Genomic DNA, 21,814 nt, shown 5'->3' on the forward strand with positions numbered 1-21,814 from the left:
TAAATTGAAGAAAGTAGGGAAAACTGCTAGACCATTCAGGTATGACATAAATCACTTACAATTATACAATGGAAGTGAGATAGATTCAAGGGATTAGATCTGATAGACAGAGTGCCTGGAGAACTATGGAGAGAGGTTCGTGACATTGTACAGGAGGCAGTGATCAGGACCATCCCCAAGAAAAAGAAGTTAAAAAAGACAAAATGTTTGTCTGAAGAGGCCTTACCAATAGCTGTGAAGAGAAGCAGAAGGCAAAGGAGAAAAGGAAAGATATACCCATTTGAATGCAGAGTTCCAAAGAATAGCAAAGAGAGATAAGAAAGCCTTCCTCAGTGATCAGTGCAAAGAAATAGAGGAAAACAATAGAATGGAAAAGACTAGAGATCTCTTCAAGAAAATCAGAGATACCAAGGGAACATTTCGTGCAAAGATGGGCTCAGTAAAGGACAGAAATGGTATGGACCTAACAGAAGCAGAAGATATCAAGAAGAGGTGGCAAGAATACACAGAAGAAGTATACAAAAAAAGATCTTCATGACTCAGATAACCACTCACCTAGAGCCAGACATCCTGGAATATGAAGTCAAGTGGGCCTTAGGAAGCATCGCTACGAACAAAACTAGTGGAGATGATAGAATTTCAGTTGAGCTTTTTCAAATCCTAAAAATGATGGTGTTAAAAGTGCTGCACTCAATATGCCAGCAAATTTGGAAGACTCAGCAGTGGCTACAGGACTGGAAAAGGTGAGTTTTCATTCCAGTCCCAAAGAAAGGCAATGCCAAAGAATGTTCAAACTACCACACAATTGCACTCATCTCACATGATAGCAAAGTAACGCTCAAAATTTTCTGTGCCAGGCTTCAACAGTACGTGAACCGAGAACTTCCAGATGTTCAAGCTGGATTTAGAAAAGGCAGAGGAACCAGAGATCAAATTGCCAACATCCGTTGGATCATTGAAAAAGTAAAAGAGTTCCAGAAAAACATCTACTTCTGCTTTATTGATTATGCAAAAGCCTTTGACTCTGTAGATCACAACAAACTGTAGAAAATTCTTCAAGCGATGAGAATACCAGACCACCTTACCTGCCTCCTGAGAAATCTGTATGCAGGTCAAGAAGCAACAGTTAGAACTGGACATGGAACAACAGACTGGTTCCAAATTGGGAAAGGAGTATGTCAAGGCTGTATATTGTCACCTTGCTTATTTAATTTATATACAGAGTACATCATGAAAAATGCTGGGCTGGATGAAGCACAAGCTGGAATCAAGATTGTTAGGAGAAATATCAATAACCTCACATACACAGATGATACCACCCTTATAGTAGAAAGCAAAGAAATACTAAAGAGCCTCTTGATGAAAGTGAAAGAGGAGAGTGAAAAAGTTGGCTTAAAACTCAACATTCAAAAAATGAAAATGATGGCATCCAGTCCCATCACTTCATGGCAAACAGATGGGGAAACAATGGAAACAGTGACAGACTTTTTTTTTTTTTGGACTTCAAAATCACTGCAGATAGTGACTGCAGCCATGCAATTAAAAGATGCTTGCTCCTTGAAAGAAAAACTCTGACCAACCTAGACAGCATATTAAAAAGCAGAAGCATTACTTTGCCAACAAAGGTCCATCCAGTCAAAGCTATGGTTTTTCCAATAGTCATGTATGGACATGAGAGTTGGACTATAAAGAAAGCTTAGTGCTGAAGAATTGATGCTTTTGAAGTGTGGTGTTGGAGAAGATTCTTGAGTCCCTTGGACTACAAGGAATCCAACCAGTCCATCCTAAAGGAAATCAGTTCTGAATATTCATTGGAAGGACTGATGCTGAAGCTGAAACTCCAATACTTTGGCCATCTGATGTGAAGAACTGACTGATTGGAAATGACCCTATTGCTGGGAAAGATTGAAGGCAGGAGGAGAAGGGGATGACAGAGGATGAGATGGTTGTATGGCATCACTGACATGATGAACATGAGTTTGAGTAGGCTCCGGGAGTTGGTGATAGACAGGGAAGCCTGGTGTGCTGCAGTCCATGGGGTCACAAAGAGCTGGACACGACTGAGAGACTGAACTAAACTGAACTGAATGATCCAGTAGTCTCACCACTGAGTGTATATCCCAGGAAATGAAATCATTATCTTAAACATATATCTGTACTCCCATGTTAACAGTAGCATTATTCATTCTAGTCAAGGTGCAGAAATAAGTGTCCATTGATAGAAGAATGGATAAAGAAATTGTGAGATACACACAGCTAACCCTTGAACAGTGTGGGGGATTACAGGTGCCAAGCCCCCAGTCAGGTAAAAATCTGAGTTATTAGTATCTCTGCCTCAAAAATGAAGGGATTGATAAATGATTCACCCAAGGGCAGAAACTAAAACAGTTTGCATAGAATCAGGACTCAAACCCTGATTCTTTTGGTTCCACATACTGTGATCTCTAATCAAACAAACTTCGAAGGTTTGTAAAGTGAAAATACAAGTACTGTATTTGTTGGAAAAAATCCATGTATAAGTGGACCTTCGCAGTTCAAAGTCATATTGTTCAAGGGTGACCTGTATGTACGTATGTGTATACACACACATACACACACACAGTGGACTATCATTCAGCCTTTAAAAATAAGTAAATCCTGTCATTTGCAACAACATGAATGAACCTGGAGGGCATTATGCTACGTGAAATAAGTCATGTGAGAAAGACAAGTCATGCATGGTATCACTTATATGTGGATCTTTAAGAAAAATGTCAGATTTATAGAAATAGAGTAGAAAAGTGACTGCAGAGTCTGGGGAAATAGATATTGGTAAAAGGGGTTCAAACTAGTTGTAAGATGAATAGGATCTGAGGATCAAAAATACAATGATAGTTGAAATACTGTATTGTATAATTTGTTTGCCAAAAGATTATAATTTAAATGTTTTTACCAGTTACAAAAAATAGTAAATATATTAGGTAATAGATATATTAACTAATTCAGGGGAATCCTTTCATAATGTATATATATATCAAATCATCATGTTGTATACTTTAAATATCTCAAAATTTTATCAATTATAATACCTTAAAAAAGTTGAAAAATGAACAAAATTATTGAAAATAGTTGCTTCTGGCAAATAGAATTTAGGAATAGGAATGAACTGCTTTGTAGTATTTGAGTTTTAAAACCAAGTACATCTGCTTCTGACAAAAATGAAAATTAAATTTGAAAAGGTGTTTCTAAGACCTGCTTCATCAGAATGAGTATCTAAGTGGAGTACAGTCTAGGTGACAGCTGCAGTCAAGCTTTTGGGCCTCATGGAAGGCAAGCCAAATGAATAACACCCCTGGCAGAAGCCATGTCCGATTTTTCCCAGACAGTTATGGATTCAAACAAAAACCATCTTCCCAGTTGCCCATCAGGAGGCAGCATGGCGCTGTGGTGAATGTCATGAGTTCAGGGGCCAGAAGGACTTGGGCTCACAGCTGCATTAATGTGTAACCTTAAGGTAAGTAACTTAAACTCTCTGAGCCTCATATATAAAAATGAGCATCATGGAATTTGCGAGGATACTATTAAATACAGTAATTATAACTTTGCCTGGAAAATGCTATGGACGGAGGAGCCTGGTGGGCTACAGTCCATGGGGTCGCTAAGAGTTGGACTCGACTGAGCGACTTCACTTTCACTTTTCACTTTCATGCATTGGAGAAGGAAATGGCAACCCACTCCAGTGTTCTTGCCTGGAGAATCCCAGGGACGGGGGAGCCTGGTGGGCTGCCTTCTATGGGGTCTCACAGAGTCGGACACGACTGAAGCAACTTAGCAGCAGCAGCAGCAAGTGTATAAAAGTATCTGTGAGTTTCTTAAGAGGCTTACATGAAATGATGCATGTAAATTTAAGGTACCATGCACATAGTAAGTCATTATAACTATTCTTTAATATTATATTTATATCCCTAAAGAATTTTTTTTAAAGGTGCTTCTACTCTTGGGGAATTTGAGAAACCCTACCATAGAACTCTCAAGGCAGAACTATGTCCACAAACTTGTGTTTGTAAAGGTGATAAGAGAGGCATCTGTGGTTTACAGGCAAAACTGTCAGAAATGAGGAAGCTCCACCCTTTGGGATCTAGCCTGAGGCTAACCTCCAGGTCAGGTTAGGGCAGACACATCTTTCTGTCATCTCCCTGCCTTCTCTTCCTTTGCTCCTCTCTATAATGATTTCCCCCTATTTTTACCCATAACTGTGCTGAATTATAATTTTCACTATTTGGTAAACTTAACAAAAGCTTTTAAACCTCAAGCAACCACTTTTTATTTAGAAAGGCCACCCGGTAGCTCTTTGCTGGTTTGAAATGTTTTGTTAGCTGATTTGACCCCTAGTGTCATTTTGAAATATCTGGGCCCCATTCAGGTTGGGTTTCAGTCAGAGGGAAAGACAGGAAAGAGGGGGGTTAGAAAAAAAGAGTAAGGGCAATGGAATGGGGAAAGGGTGATCAAACCCACCAGTTCTTCAAGGACTGCAGGACTGGGGAAAGGATTTCTGGATACCTGCCAGGTACAGGCACTCTGCTGCCTGGGAATACAGCTCAGAAACAAAGGGCAGAGCTGCGGGGATACTGCGAGGATGAAATAAGCCTAAATCTGACAGAAGAGAGTGGAGCAGGTATCAGGGGTCATTAACCAGCTGCCCAGTAGGTCTTTAAGGACATTTCTTTGATCTTGCATTTCTGTAGGGGGACACACATTTCAGATCTGGGTTGCTCTCTAATACTGAAGTGTTGCTAAGAGTATCTTGCACCCCCTCCCTAGATACTATGGAATTTGAAGTGCAAAATAATAAAAATAATACAGTGATGTGAAAAGAAGAATTGCTCTCTTTATAGACTAGTGGAGTTCCATGCTCTTTGCTGTTGCAAACCTGAGCAATCAACTCAATTTCTTTAATGAGGAAGCAATTATTCTTCTGCTGCTCAGACCTACAGAAAAACTAAAAAAAAAAAAAAAAAAAAAGCCTGATACTCTGGCAGCTTATTTTATTCCTTTCTATAAAGCTGATGAGAAGAGATACTGAAAAGTTAATACATACTGCAGAGACTAGAATTTCCCAAAAACCTGATGAATAAGGTCATAATGGCCATTCCACACGCCTGCTTTGTTCTATCAGATTTACAGTTTACAAGAAGTTGCGGCCTCTATTCCAGTTTATTTTTAATGCCAAGATTTAAGTCATATAACACAAACAACAGCCCCAAACTATCTTTGCTGTCAGCTACAGGAAACTTTGGTAGGTTTTAATCTTGGAGGAAGAGCTATTCTCCAGGATCCTCCCAAGCCACAGACGACAGTAGAAGTGCTTGAGCCAGTTAAGTAAACTTGATTTATCTTAATTACCAGACAGAGTGCATTTTCCATAGGAAATTGCTGGACCACATGTATGTCTGGCACACACACAGAATTCTTCAGTTTCTTAGCCAAGCAGGGAGAGACATGGGCTTATACGAAGAGAAGACTGAGATACGAGGGCTCTGTAAGTGGAGAGTGATTGTGTGTAAATCCACATTCCCCAACTAGTTCATCAGGAAGAACTGGCCCATCAATGGATTACCAAAATGTGTGCTGAAAATAACTGTCTGAAAAGAAATTGCAGACCACAGACATAGATTCAAAGCAAAAATGGTTTATCAGGACAAACCTACTCACTGTAAGACAGACCAAGGTTTTGGTTTTATTTTCAGTTCCAGATTTCCCTTTTATTCTGTGATGGTTTCAGATAGCATTAAGACTATGTTATTTTAGATCTGGGAGAGACTTTAAGGTCAATTAGCCCACAGTTCTGGTCCCTTTAAGCAGTGGTGCAACACTTATTTTTTAAGTTACATACTTCATCATTTCTTCTGTTCATGGAACTAAACATAATCATAGTGGTCTTTGCAAACAAAGTAGTTGGCTACAGACAGGAGGACTCTTCTTAATACTTTCTTTTAGTTCAACAAGAGGCACACAATGAAGTTTCATGGGGAAAAAAATAAGGGGAAAATAAATTTTGGAGAGTGGGCCAGTTGGGTACTGTTTCAGTGGACACTAACATCTCTACATTGTCTTTGTATTTTAGGGATGGAGGGTGAGAGAAGGGGATCCTCCAGAGAAAGAGCTGGAGTTGTGCTCCAGCTGTTCATCTCTGGTAACAGATCCCGTCATTTGACTTAAACATTTCTGGCTCCCCCCAAGCAGCCCCTCTGTCCTGTGTACATCTGTCAGCCCAGCTGCGAGCAGCCATCAGCAAGGCTGGGCCTGTCCTCACTGTGCTGCCTTGGGAACTGCAGCTGGTTCCCCAGGGCAGCCGAGCAGCTCTGCGCTCTAGAGACAGAGACACCTCAAGCCGGGTGAGCCGCTGAACTCTACCAGTGGCGGGATCGCTGCTGATGGATACAGTCGTAATGGCCATTCCACATGCCTGCTTTGTCCTATCAGATTTACAGTTTACAAGACATTGCTACCTGTATTCCACTTTATTTTTAATGCCAAGATTGAAGTCTCTTACTGTGGGTTATTTTTCAAGCTTCTCCAGAGTAAATAATAACCTGGCTACATCATTAAAAACAGGCAGGAGAAGGTAGCATCGTTGACTATCTTTTTGGTTCTAAAAGAGTGTGTGAACTTTTAGAATTTTTAACCTCAAAGGCTTTGTAGATCTCTTTTCTCTGCCTTGATTACGCAGGTTAAATGTTCTACACCAACCTTTATCCCACCCATGTCACTGTTTAACAATTAGCTGGTAATTATGACCTGTTTTTAGAGCTCCTGTTTTCTAGTCAGGACAAATGATGGAAAAGGTGACTAAAAATCAATTCTTTACATATGTCTCCTAGAATAGGAACAAAGCTATAGATATTCCTTCAGAAGGTATTATCTTTCAGCTTTTCAAATAGGGAATTCCAGAAGCTCATGGAGGAGTTTTAACAGCTATCATTCAGAGTTGGCCTATGTGGGGAATTTACTGTACATTTTGACTCAAAATTTTCCACAAGGGATGAAGTGTGATTACAGTCATTCTTTATAGCTAATAAAAACCACCTGCTAACTGCATCCTGTACATACTTCCTCTTTATTTTACAGGGTGTCTCTTATTTGCATTAATCTTGGGTCATGATTGGGGCAGAGAAGATACAGTGGTAAGGAACCTTGTCTTTACAATGTAAGACAGTGTGAAAACAGTTTGTAACAAAAGAGCCAACAAGTCCAAATTGGGGAACTTGCAATTTTATTATGCCTGCTGTAGCCTCACTATCAGTACTAACTTTGAGGACTAGTATTTTACCTAAGTTGTGTGCATGGAGGTCACAGGGGTCCTCCTTAGAAGGCATATTGATGGTGGACAGGAGAGACAACCAAGGTACACACGACAACAGTGGGAAAAAGGTGAGTGGTTGTATCTGAGTCTAAGGCAAACGCCAACAAGTAGCATGAGTCCTACAACAGTTGTAACTGGAAACTGGACATGAACCTCATGACTTGACAGGTCCTGTGATTCCAGAGTGTAATTCAGTTCAGCCCTAAGGCACTTTCCTGTTATGTCCCCATTTGACCAATTCGATCAGATGCCACAATGGTACTCACGCAAGAACTTAACGAAAAGTTATTTTCAGTTAGATGTGTTCTACCAACTACTCGTTACAAGTAGCTTTAGTATCAAAATTGATTATTCTAAGTAAAGAAAAGTCAGAATGCAAGCTAAAATGAAAGTCAGAGCAAGTCACTCCCCAGTTACCATGCTTCAAGGTCTCCCCATCACTCGACCACATTCCCTGATCTGGCATAGAAAAGTGAAGGTGTTAAGTCACTCAGTCATGTGCAACTCTTTGCGATCCCATGGACTGTAGCCTGCCAGGCTCCTCTGTCCACAGAATTCTCCAGGCAAGAATACTGGAGTGGGTTGCCATTCTCTTCTACAGGGGATCTTCCAGATCCAGGGATTGAACCTGGGTCTCCCACATTCCAGGCAGATTCTTTACCATCTGAGCCAAGATCTGGCATGGAAGGCCCTCCCTAACTTGGCTTCTGCTTCTCTTTGCTTCCGCTTCTCTCCACTTTTTGTCCCTCACACTGGTGAAAACAGCCTGTTTTTCACCATGCACAACCACACCATTTCCGCCACTGTGCTGACACGCGCACTATTCTCTCTGACCTTCCTTTCTCTTACCACAGTCGCCTGACTGGCTCCTGCCTACTCATCACCCCTCAACCTAAGTGTCACCTTCTCCAGGAAGTTTTGTCTTTCCTTTGATTCCCCAGACTATGTGACATGCCACCCTTGGGCTCCCACTGTGCAGACTTCTACCTGAACTCTCACCACTCTGTGTACAATAATCAGTCACTAGCGTTCTGCCCCATTAGCCTGGAGCTCCTCAAAGACAGGCCGGATGTTTACTCCTGTTTGTAGGCACAATACCAAGCACAGGGCTGACCACGTCACTGGCACCAGGTAAATGTCAGCTGAATGCAGACGCAAACCTTTTACAAACAAGTTATGTTTCAAATGTCCCTGGCATAACTGTGTTCTACCTCTGATCATGAGCTAATAGGTACACTGTGAAACCCGAGAACAGCCTGATTCAGAAACAGAACACAATGAACACTTAGAAACTGGATGCCCTTCAGTGCACCTTCTGTGTGCTACGTGGCTCACTTTTTTAAAGTGGAATAAAAAGCAAGTTCTGTAAGCCCAAGTCCACCTATTAAAAAGTCCAAATTAAATGACCTTTTACTGTTTCCTTAAAATGCATTATGGTAAAAATAGGCCTTCTCCCTGTTAATCTGGCTAAGGAAGCAGAACCAAATTCATCAAATGGGCTTTTACTGAGATACATGCTAATTTTGGCCAACACAGATGACACCACCCTTATGGCAGAAAGTGAAAAGGAACTAAAAAGCCTCTTGATGAAAGTGAAAGTGGAGAGTGAAAAAGTTGTCTTAAAGCTCAACATTCAGAAAACAAAGATCATGGCATCCGGTCCCATCACTTCATGGGAAATAGATGGGGAAACAGTGGAAACAGTGTCAGACTTTATTTTTGGGGCTCCAAAATCACTACAGATGGTGACTGCAACCATGAAATTAAAAGACGCTTACTCCTTGGAAGGAAAGTTATGACCAACCTAGATAGCATATTCAAAAGCAGAGACATTACTTTGCCAACAAAGGTCCGTCTAGTCAAGGCTATGGTTTTTCCTGTGGTCATGTATGGATGTGAGAGTTGGACTGTAAAGAAGGCTGAGCGCTGAAGAATCTATGCTTTTGAACTGTGGTGTTGGAGAAGACTCTTGAGAGTCCCTTGGATTGCAAGGAGATCCAACTAGTCCATTCTGAAGGAGATCAGCCCTGGGATTTCTTTGGAGGGAATGATGCTGAAGCTAAAACTCCAGTACTTTGGCCACCTCATGCGAAGAGTTGACTCATTGGAAAAGACTCTGATGCTGGGAGGGATTGGGGGCAGGAGGAGAAGGGGACGACAGAGGATGAGATGGCTGGATGGCATCACTGACTCGATGGACGTGAGTCTGAGTGAACTCCGGGAGTTGGTGATGGACAGGGAGGCCTGGCGTGCTGCGATTCGTGGGGTCACAAAGAGTCGGACACGACTGAGCGACTGAACTGAACTGAACTGAATCTCTTTAAGAAAATTAACATTTGCAAAATTTTCCATATTATGAATCAAAACAGACAATTTTAAGGGAAAAAACCCCACACTTGTGGAAAGATGTTACTCTTGCAGTATAGGACTATGGTTTATATACAGCAGAGCATCTCTAATGAATTAGATGCTTCCTTTTCCCCTGAAAAGATCAGGAGTCTCCCTGCTGTCAGAGCCAAACAGGCTCTTGTGGTGTCACACTAACACCCAGTTCAATTCAGTCAGATGACGATGAGAGATACGAGAAATAAAATATGACACACACAGAAAATCTCTGATGCTGAAGTTCCAGGTTTCACCTTCGCTGATCTTTTTCAACATAGAGGATCTTCATCAGGTTATGAAATATTCTTTCTTGAAAAACTCCTCAATCTGGAAAATTGATCTGTATTTGCCTGGTGCACTATAACTTAAGATGTCAGGATTTCTTTTTTGTTGTTGTTTTATACAGAAAGCAGGGACAATTTATCAAATGGTGTTTTGGAGTTTGAGGGAAGAAATTGATTTCCCACAGAGTGGCAGTACTTGGCTATATCCATTTGAGAGTTGGCTTGAGTAATACATTTAATGATTTAGCCGTGTAAAACAAACACAAGACCAAAACCCCCTTCCCTACTACATTTTTAGAAATGTCTAAGGCTCTTATTTTTCTTGCATCAATAAAATAAATTGATAAATTATTACATATTTTAGATTTAAAAAGGAATCACAAAACTATACAGCAAGATAAACAACCTGGTATCAATGTGTAATAAGGGATGCCAAGAAAAGTTATTATTGAACAATTAATATATGTCCATTTAAACAAAATCTATTCTCATTGTCTATAATAAAAAGATCCCAAAGCAAAGGAATGCTGTGTCTAGTCTGTAACTATTTTAAGCATTAACTCTTACAAATGTTTACCTGCATTTGTCATGTGGCTTTTGTTTCCCTCCCCTCCTCTTCCAGCACACCAGCCAACTTTCTGTGCTTCAAATCTAGTTTATACCATCCACACTCCAGTTTTCTCTGGTCTGTAGACTTTTCCTCTGCTAAGCTTTGGTATTTGATATCAATATTTGATATTAATGGCCTTCTACCTCTCAGTGTCCCCAGCTCTAATGTTAACTTACAAGACCGACTTGTCAGTTCCTGTATCCCCACCAGTCAGTTGCATATTTGCAAACCATGACTCTAGGAGTCTCTAGTGCTGTGTACAGAAAGCCAAAGAATGAAAGGCAAACTAGACCCTCCCTTCGGATGGAGAAGGATGATGTCATTTCACTCCTTTGTTATGATTTTTACACTCTCAGAATTCACCTGTAATAGCACTGGTGGCTTACCTTGTGTCTGGTTTTAGGTTTTCTACTGTGGAGAAGGTTTGATTTGTTGTTTGAATGGACTTGTTCTTCCCACTGAATGACCCATTTTCTCTGGATATAACTTCATATTCTGAAAAGCAAGAAGGCCAACAGACACTTGTCTTTATGCTTTGGCAAACTGAATGTTCTTGAAGCTAACAGCCTAAAATGTCACTCTCATAAAAGTGAGCAACTGAGATTGCAGGCCTGAGACCTATTGATCATACACATTTGCAACTTCCAGATGGAGATTATCAGTTGATGGTGAAGGTGCCAAAGCATTTGGGGAGTTACTCATGGACCATTTTTGTTTTCTCTCTACCAGAGCAGGAAAGGCCTGGTAACTGTGTAAAGTGATGACACTCTTGGGGTAGCACTGTATATGGTAACCTATCATTTTGATATGTAAGTCAGATCAACTGCCATTGCTGGAAAATCCAGTGCAGTTTTGTAAGAAACATTCTATGAGGAGTGGTGCTTCAGCAGAAGCACATTTCCTGCTCATAGGGCTTTATAACATAGCTGAGAAATGGTCACTGATGATATGGTACTGCTGCAAGTAACAGTTAAAACCATAGCAGCAAATAACATTTAACCAAATAATGAACTATACTTTCCCAGAGTCCCTTATTTTGATTTTATTTTATTTTTAAACTTTACATAATTGTATTAGTTTTGCCAAATATCAAAATGAATCCGCCACAGGTATACATGTGTTCCCCATCCTGAACCCTCCTCCCTCCTCCCTCCTCATACCATCCCTCTGGGTCATCCCAGTGCACTAGCCCCAAGCATCCAGTATCGTGCATCGAACCTGGACTGGCAACTCGTTTCTTACATGATATTTTACATGTTTCAATGTCATTCTCCCAAATCTTCCCACCCTCTCCCTCTCCCACAGAGTCCATAAGACTGTTCTATACATCAGTGTCTCTTTTGCTGTCTCGTACACCGGGTTATTGTTACCATCTTTCTAAATTCCATATATATGCGTTAGTATACTGTATTGATGTTTTTCCTTCTGGCTTACTTCACTCTGTATAATAGGCTCCAGTTTCATCCACCTCATTAGAACTGATTCAAATGTATTCTATTTAATGGCTGAGTAATACTCCATTGTGTATATGTACCACAGCTTTCTTATCCATTCATCTGCTGATGGACATCTAGGTTGCTTCCATGTCCTGGCTATTATAAACAGTGCTGCGATGAACAGTGGGGTACACGTGTCTCTTTCCCTCCCAGAGTCCCTTATTTTGAACTACAGAATTACAAGATTTTCGTACCTACTGCTTATGTAAGTTACATAAGTCTTGTACATACTGCTTATATATGCCCCCTTGATAATTATCCTTGAATTAAAACAAAACAAAATGATACTTTATCTGTAAAGTCAGTAGAGAGATCTGTATAAATTTACCTAAAGGGTAGCTTTCTATGAACTTACAGGGCTAATCAAAAGAGAAAGACTTTCAGAATAAGAGAATATAATTTACTAATATGTTTTCCATGTTGTCAGTTGGGATTTAGTTTAATACATGTGATGAGATCACAAAGAGGATTACAAAAATCAAACAAAAACCAACAAACAACTACAAAAGCCCACTCAAAAACAGTTCTGTCAATATGAAGAAATACACAAGTGGTGGGCTTTGGGGAAAGTGAGAAGATTGTGAGTTACTGGGACTTAAGCTGTTAGTGCTGAGACCAAAGGTAGGAGATAATATTGGAAATAAAGCTGAAATTATAGGATAACTCATGTAGACTTATAATCACCAATTTTAATTTGGGAAGGATCTTTAATGGTAAATTAAAAACACCCAAGATGTAGGACCACCTTTTCAGAATAATTTCCTATAACCATTTTAAATTAGACTAGAAGGCAATGGCCATTGTATCTGGACACATGAATGCAGCTTTTAAAAGACTAATGGCTGGTATATAGTATGTCTTCCTCAGACTCTCTGCTCTCAATCTTTGTCTCAGTTGACTTTTTATTCTAACAGAGCATGGAAAGAGAGGGAGAGGGAGCATTCTGAATTCAGATATTCAAATTATACTTTTCCCTCAGCCATAAAGGGGCACTTACTAGAAAAAGAAGGGAGTAATCAGAATGGAAGTAAAACAGATTTTTTTTTAAAAAAAGGAAACTGCATGACTTAATGGAAAGAAACAGACCAAGCCACTTGCCTGGATCTCAGTCTCAGTTTTCCCATCTGTAAAATGTCCACAGTGTCTCTTCATAGTGTTACTTATAGGGATTAAAGCAGGAACATATGAAAAGTGCTTAATAGTATTTTGCTCAACAGGTGGTACCTATTATTATTATGTCTTTTATTATTCTTTATTATCCCTGAGTTGTATCTTAGAACTTGAAAATTTGAAAGATTCCAGTTCAAAAGATTCAAGTGCTGATTAGTCATTGAATGAGCAGTTTATATGATATTCCAGTTGGTTCATCCATGAAAGCAGTCACCTTCAAAAAACATCTTTGTTTGGGTCATTCCTAATGTTTAAATGTTAATTTAATATGATTTTAGTCCTGAAACTTTGGAGTTTTCAAAATGGATCTAGAAGTTCCCTTCATAATTAAAAAGGTATTTAGAATTTTCCCCAGAATTCTTGTTTTAGAATGTATGTATCTTTCCTTTTTAATTTTTTAAAGTGATAATAGCTTTTTCATAAATGCACCAACATTCTAAAACTCTACCACCAACAACAACAAAGTGTGTGTTCATATTTCTTATTTTAAGATAGGGGATTTAAAAAATAGTTTCTTTAAGAGTAAGGATATAAGAAAATCTACAAAGAACTGACACTGAATAGGTGGTCTCTTTTACCCCCCTCAGAGGGTTTTAACCCCCTTATGAGATAAGTCACTTAGAAGATAATCATTTATTATGAAGGTTGGGAACATCATAGTCTGGTCAGTGCAACATGAAAATAATACTGGTGATACTACTGCTGCCAGTCCTACTGTTGCTGCTGCTGACAAATGTTAATTTAACAGCTTCTAATTTATGCTGCATGAATTCCCTGTTACGTTTTATGCTCACAACAAATTGATAACAATGGGAATTATTATTATTACAAATAAAAATCTAGAAGTTCAAAGAGGCTAATTATAGATTCAAGTTGCATTATCTAGAACATACCTGGTCTGGGATTTAAATCTATGTCCACATGCTCTTTACATATCACAAAATGACAAGTTATGACTAACTTAACTTTAAGTTGTCCAAGGATGTAGGCTATGGGCAATCTCTATGGTGTACCTATTTCTACTTTAGTGTAGAAGGGTCATGGAGAAGCATCAGAATTTGGATGTATTTACTAGAGGTGAATACACACCTATCAATTAGAAGAAAGATTACTGACAGAAGTCAACTAGGGAAATGAAGAATATGTTCCCTCTCTTTTGTTACCTTTCTTAATCCTTTCCTGAAAAACCATTTCTAATGATATGAGAATTAATCTCTGTCTTATCTGAACTACTGGTTTATAAAAGATTATATATGAAGTCATGTGGTATTTAATGGAAAAAAATAGATCATCAGGGCATATGGTTCAATGTTTAAAACATTAAGTAAATAGTGACTAAATACTGACTTATTTCTATGTATAAAATATTATTATTATATATGTGGTCCTTATCCATGAAAATTGTTAGGAAGTGAAGAGGAACTAAAAAGCCTCTTAATAAAAGTGAAAGAGGAGAGTGAAAAAGTTGGCTTAAAACTCAACATTCAGAAAACAAAGATCATGGCATGTGGTCCCATCACTTCATGGGAAATGGATGGGGAAACAGTGGAAACAGTGTCAGACTTTATTTTTTGGGCTACAAAATCACTGCAGATGGTGATTGCAGCCATGAAATTAAAAGACGCTTACTCCTTGGAAGGAAAGTTATGACCAACCTAGATAGCATATTCAAAAGCAGAGACATTACTTTGCCAACAAAGGTCCGTCTAGTCAAGGCTATGGTTTTTCCTGTGGTCATGTATGGATGTGAGAGTTGGACTGTGAAGAAGGCTGAGCACCGAAGAATTGATGCTTTTGAACTGTGGTGTTGGAGAAGACTCTTGAGAGTCCCTTGGACTTAGATCCAACCAGTCCATTCTAAAGGAGATCAGCCCTGGGATTTCTTTGGAAGGAATGATGCTAAAGCTGAAACTCCAGTACTTTGGCCACCTCATGCGAAGAGTTAACTCATTGAAAAAGACTGATGATGGGAGGGATTGGGGGCAGGAGGAGAAGGGGACGACAGAGGATGAGATGGCTGGATGGCATCACTGACTCGATGGACGTGAGTCTGAGTGAACTCCGGGAGTTGGTGATGGACAGGGAGGCCTGGCGTGCTGTGATTCATGGGGTCGCAAAGAGTCGGACACGACTAAGTGAACTGAAGCCTAGTATCTAGTGAAAGATCTCAACAGCTCATTAACATTTAATAATATTAATAATAATGTCAAAACTAATTGGTTAGATAAAGTATATCCTATTTATGATACTTTGAGATTACAGATTTATATAATTTTAAAAAGCTATCATTTATATCATGATAAAAGGAAAATACAGAAAGGAAAATCCTGCTGTTTTCAAAAGCTAAATCATACCCAAGTGAATGTGTATTAGATTATTAGACATATTAGATTAACCAATGCCAATTCGATGTTCTATATCTTTAAGGGAAGTGAAATTTTTATAAATCATTTGGTCTTGTAAGAACTAAGTCTCAGCACTGCATATGGATTGAGAATTTTAAACCTTTTAATACATGTAAATAATCAATACTTACAAATTGATTGATTTTTAGATATTGGGATGATAGTACCTACTGGCATAATCCCAAGCAAAGAAGACTAGTCAAAACTGCATGAGAAAGGAAATTCACAAAATATGGTTTTGTTTTTTTTTAAAGGCCAGTGAAGCAAAGACAAGCTGCTGAATTTGAGCAAACTCTGGGAGATAGTGAAGGACAGGGAAGCCTGGTGTGCTGCAGTCCACCGGGTCGCAAAGAGCTGGGCATGACTTAGCAACCGAATAACAACAAGCCGCTTACACTGGAAGCTGCCCAGACTAAATGGTTTTGTCTAAGGAGAAATAGCTGCTGTTTTCTCCTTTATTCAAAGAAAACTTTTTGACAGCTCCTGAATCTCCCCACTCCTCACCTTACCCTGTGTACTGCTCTCTCCTCCCTCTGACAGCCTCTCATGGGCCCCTCTGTTCCATCTGCCCACCTTGGGCATGTGGAAGCAGGACATGCATGTACTCATATTATTTGCTTCATCCTCTAGCTGATTTGGGTGGTTAGTCATCCCACCCTCCCCTCTTCTCTCTAGTCTGACTCTCTTATTCACTAAGGAAAATTAAAATCCCACATAACAAATTCAAAGAGTGACTCAGAGTTTTTTATTTTTCAGTATCATTTTTATGAGGAGTAGCAGAATCAAAATTCCCTAAGATGGGCGGAAAACTGACCAGGAATAGAATTTTTAAAAACCATACCTGTGGCTGATTCATGCTGATATACGGCAGAAATCAACACAACATTGTAAAGCCATTATCTTCCAATTAAAAATAAATTTAAAGTAAAAAAAATTCTCACAAAATGACTGAAATAATAATGTTTAGCCTGCTTCAAAGTTCTAGATCAATCTAGAAATTGGGATGGTGAAAGGAAAATTGGTTTAAATACTATTAGCAGTGGCAACTTCTCATATATTATTTGTAATTTTCTGGTAATGGAAAGATGAGATATACCTTCACATTGAGAAAAAGTTCTGAGAGGAGAAAGAAGATATATAACTTAAGAGATCTGCTAGGTTAACAGAGAAACCATAACCAGGAAAAAGACGATCTTTCCCATCTTATGATACTTTTGAAAATCATCTGCCACAGAGACAGCAGAACTCTGCAGGGACTTGCTGTTCCTGAGATACATCACCCAGGGTCACAGTCTGACTTGAGGTACCACATTCCCCAAAGCATCATCTTATCAATGCTTCCCACCGTAGCAATAGTCCACATGCCATGCTCTCACCAGTGACAGTGTCATTGAGTGGCTTATCCCAGTCCAAGATGACAAAGGAGGGACACCCTTCCACAGTGACCACAGTGAGGTTGGTAGGTGGGTTCTGCGGTGGACTGGTGGCATTCCCCTCTGTGGCCTCCTCTTTGGGGAATCTCTTGACAGAGTCGGTGATGGAGCAGGGGCTGTTGTCAGGCTTTTGGATATACCGCACGTGAGGACCTAAGAGAGAGAGGACATTGAGCATTTTGGTTTATTGAGCTTGTAAAAAAGGTGGAGGAGAAGTCATAAGTAAAACAATCTGTTTGAGGATATTTGATCTAATACTATAAGCAGTTGGATGAAAGCAGTGATGTGGATGGTTTGAATTTGTGAAAATCCAGAATCCTGTCTTTGGGATACATGATATGGATGATACTATTGATTTAATTTTATAAATAGGTTTATCTTATGCTAATATCCAAAAGTAATTTGGTTTAAACTGCATAATTTATGGGGTACTGGAAAGAGTACTCAAAAGGATCTTGGTTCAGTAGTGGGAAATGATTTGCCTTACACTAAAATATAGTTTTGTTCCTACCAATAAACCTTAAAAGCCAGGCTCAGAAAGATCAAGTGATTTTAAGTTATTTAATTGCACCCCAGAATAAAATCCAACAATATATTAAGAATAACAAACATATACAGCACCCAACAGGCTTCCCTCATAGCTCAGTTGGTAAAGAATCTGTCTACAATGCAGGAGACCTGGATTCGATTCCTGGGTTTGATTCCTGGGTCGGGAAGATCCCCTGGAGAAGGAAATGGCAATCCATGCCAGTATTCTTGCCTGGAAAATCCCATGGACAGAGGAGCCTGGCGGGCTACAGTCCATGGGGTCACAAGAGTCGGACATGACTTAGTGACTAAACCACCAACATAGCACCCAACTGGATAAATTCCTTACAGGAAGATATTACCCATAATGAGAAAAATAAATCATTTGGAGTCAAACTGGAACTTGCATAGATGTTAGAATCATCAGACAAGGATAATAAAACAGCTATTATCTCTATAATCCACATGGTCAAAAAGTTAAGAAATGGAAGATATAAAAAAAGACCCAAATTAAATTTCTGGAGATCTTCAAAGAGAGCAGAGAAGAAAAGACATGTTAGGACAACAAAGAAGGATCGTGGCAGATTTCTCATCGTAAAGAAAGCAAGTGAGAAGGCAACAGAGAGATGTCCTATATATTAAAGAACAAAAACCAAAACAACAACAAAAACTTATCATCTAGAATTCTATAGTGAAAATATCTTAAAAAAAACAAGCAAAATATTTTTTAGACATACAAAAGCTGAAAGAATTCATGACTAGCACACCCAACCTAAAAGGAAGATTCACGGAAGTTCTCTAGACAGAAGGAAAATGATGCCAGATGGAAATATGGCTGCACACAAAGGAATGATGAGCACTGGAAATGGTACCTATATAGGTAAATATACATAATATTTATATTATTATTTAATTCTCTCTGAAAGATAGCTTGTTTAACAAAAATAATTACAATTTAGTGTGGTCTATATAACATGCAAAAGTAAAGTAATAGCCCAATAGCCAGGAAAGAAAAGCTGCTATACTAATGTAAAGTTCTTATACTTCACATTCAACTGTTTATGAAGTTGTGGAATATCACTGGAAGGTAGACTGTAAAGTTAAGGACACATTCTATGAACCCCAAATTATTCACTAAAATAACAAAACAAAGTTATAGCTAAGAGGACAACAAAAAAGGTAAAATGGAATCATAAAAATATTCAGTCCAAAAGAAGGCCGAAAAAGAAGTGGGGAGAAAAGAATAGATGGAACAAATGAAAAACAATAGCAAGATGGTAATAGATTTAAACCTAACCATATCATCAAAGAATATTACCATAAACAAAAAAGGTCACTTTATAATGATAAAGAATCAATTCATTAGTTTATTACAATCCTAAGTAATTGAGGTCTATACCTGAATACAGACCTTTAGTATACATGGAGCAAAAAAAAAAAAAAAAAAGTGACAGAAGAAGAAAGTATAAATAAATTTACAGTTAGAGCTAGAGATTTTGGTATTCTCTCATTAACTGATAGAACAAATTGATAGAAAATCACAAAGGATATAAAAGAATTGCACAATATAACCAAGCAAATTGACTTAATTGACATTTTTATAGAACACTTGTTATGGACTGAATTATGTTTTCCCAAAATTCCTATGTTGAAGATTTAATTTCCAATATGAGAAATCAAACCTGATAATACCTTGAAATAAGGCTTCTGGACTCTAGAACTGAGAAAGAATAAATTTTGGTTATTTAAGCCAAAGTCTATAGTATTTTGTTTTGGCAGCCCTAGCAAACTAATACAATATTCCACTTAAGACTAGGAAGATACACATTCTTTTTAAGTATACACAAAACATACACACCAAGATATACTATATTCTGGGCCATAAAAAAGTCTCAATAAATTTAAAATGACTCAGGAAATACAGAGTATATCACAACAATGTAGTTATTAATAAAAATCAGTAACAGAATGATCTCTTGAAAATCTTGAAATATTTGGAAATTAAGTAACCTACTTCTAATAAGCCAAAGAAGAAACCAAAAGGAAATTTAATAGTATTTTGAATAGGGTAAAACTGAATACACAGTATATCAAACATTTTTAGATGGTGCTTAAATAATACCTAGGGAAAATGTTGTAGCACTGAACTTCGTATTTAAAAAGAAGAGAGGTCTCAAACCATCTTGAACCTTAAGAAATTAGAAGAGCAAATTGAACTCAAATTAAGCAGAAAAAGGAAATTTTAAAGATCAAAGTAAAAATAAATGAAATGGAAAACAGAAAAATAATACACAAAACAAATGAAACCCAAATTGAACTTTTAGGAAGATCAAAAGAACTGATAAACCTATGGTGTGGCTGATTAGGTGAAAGAGAAAAAAGGCACATATAATCAATAACAAGAAAGAGAGAGATGACATCATTACAGATTATGCAGATATCAAAATAAAAGAAAATGAAATACATTTGACAACTTAGATGATATAGACCAATAACTTGAAAGACAAACATTATGAAAGCTCATTATGGAAGAAAGCATACTGAATAGTCCTACACCTATTAAAGAAAAGAAAAAAAGAAAAGAAAGTGAAGTCGCTCAGTTGTGTCCGACTCCTTGCGACCCCATGGACTGTAGCCTACTAGGCTCCTCCATCCATGGGATTTTCCAGTCAAGAGTACTGGCGTGGGTTGCCAGTTCCTTCTCCAATTATAATGAATTACAAGTAAAACACTTCTCACAAAGAGAATGTGAGGCTCAGATGACTTTACTGGTGAATACTGCCAAATATTTAGGGAAGAAGCAATACTAATTCTAAACCCTTGCAGAAAATTGAAAAGTTCAGTATTATTTTGACACTGAAACTTGACTAGATTTTAACAAGAAAAGAAAATAACAGCCCAATACCCCTCACTGAATACAATTCTAAACAAAATTTTAGGGAATTAAATCAATAATATATTTAAATGAGAATATACTATAACCAAGGGGAATTTGTCCCTGGAATGCAAAGTTAATCTACAATTCAAGAACAATTACTTGATCATATTAACACACTAAAAGAAAAGAAAAACCTTATAATTATCTCAATAAAGCCAGAAAAATCATTAGACATAATCTAGCATTCATTTCTGATAACAATTCTCACTGGAGCAGGAATAGAAGAGAACTTTCTCAACTCAATAAGGATATCTATTAAAAAAAAACACAGGTAACAACATACTTAATGGTGAAAGATTAAATGGTTTTTTCTATAAGATAAGGAATAAGAAAAAGATATCAATCCTCACTTTCAATTCAGTGTTTTTCTGGAGGTGCTAGCCAGTATGGAAAAGCAAGAAAAAAGGTACTCAAGTTGGAAAGGAGGAAGGAAAATCTTCCTCTTAGATGACATAGTTCTGTATATAGGAAACCCAGCATATCTACGAAAAAATCTACAGAGCTTTGCAAGACTGTAGAATATAAAATCACTGTACAAAAAAATCAGTTGTTTTTCTACATATTAGCAATGAACAATAGGAAACTGAAACTTAAAATGCTACTTTTATGTTTTATTTCACTGAAACTAAAAATCATTGGTGAGAGAAATGAATAATACCTAAGTAAATGGTGAGATATACCATGTTCATAGGTAGGAGGACAATAATGTTCAGCTGTCAGTGCTTTCTAATTGACTTGCAGATTCAATGAAATTCTAATAAAAATATGAGCTGGCTATTTTTCTTTAGACATTGACAAATTCATCCTAAGATTTAGCTAGGAATACAAAAGGACCTAGAGCCACCAAAACAACTTTAGAGAAATAAAAACAATGTTGGAGAACTAACACAACCCAATTGCAGCACTTATCATAAAACCACAGTGATCCAGACACTGTGGTATTGATGGAAAGGTAGCTAATAGATCAATGGAACAACTAGAGAACACCTAAATAGTTCCATGTATATATGGACAATTGGTTTTTGACAAAGGTACAAATTAAATTCAGTGGAGGAACAATAATTTTTCAACAAACATGGTGGAACAGTTTGATATCCTTAAGAAAATAAACTTGCATTCATATCTTATATAATATACACAGTTTGACTCAAAATGGATCATAGACTTAAATTTAAAAGTAGAAACCTTCTACAAAGAAACAGAGGAGAAATTTCTAGAAGGAA

The 21,814-nt window shown here is 38.0% G+C and overlaps 1 protein-coding gene across 50 annotated transcripts in view; it reads right to left on the reverse strand.

Annotated features, from left to right (window-relative positions):
* The window catches only part of ABI3BP (ABI family member 3 binding protein), a 293,260-nt gene that overhangs the window by 19,845 nt on the left and 251,601 nt on the right, over positions 1–21,814 (reverse strand). For all 50 annotated transcript variants that reach the window (XM_061426547.1, XM_061426450.1, XM_061426423.1 and 47 more), the window contains 2 exons: positions 17,069–17,278; positions 11,008–11,116 (listed from right to left, as the gene is read on the reverse strand). In XM_061426547.1, coding sequence (XP_061282531.1) covers positions 11,008–11,116; positions 17,069–17,278 — 319 coding nt within the window. The remainder of the gene's footprint in view (positions 1–11,007; positions 11,117–17,068; positions 17,279–21,814) is intronic.

This window comes from Bos javanicus, chromosome 1, assembly GCF_032452875.1.
Source record: "Bos javanicus breed banteng chromosome 1, ARS-OSU_banteng_1.0, whole genome shotgun sequence".
NCBI classification, from domain to species: domain Eukaryota; kingdom Metazoa; phylum Chordata; class Mammalia; order Artiodactyla; family Bovidae; genus Bos; species Bos javanicus.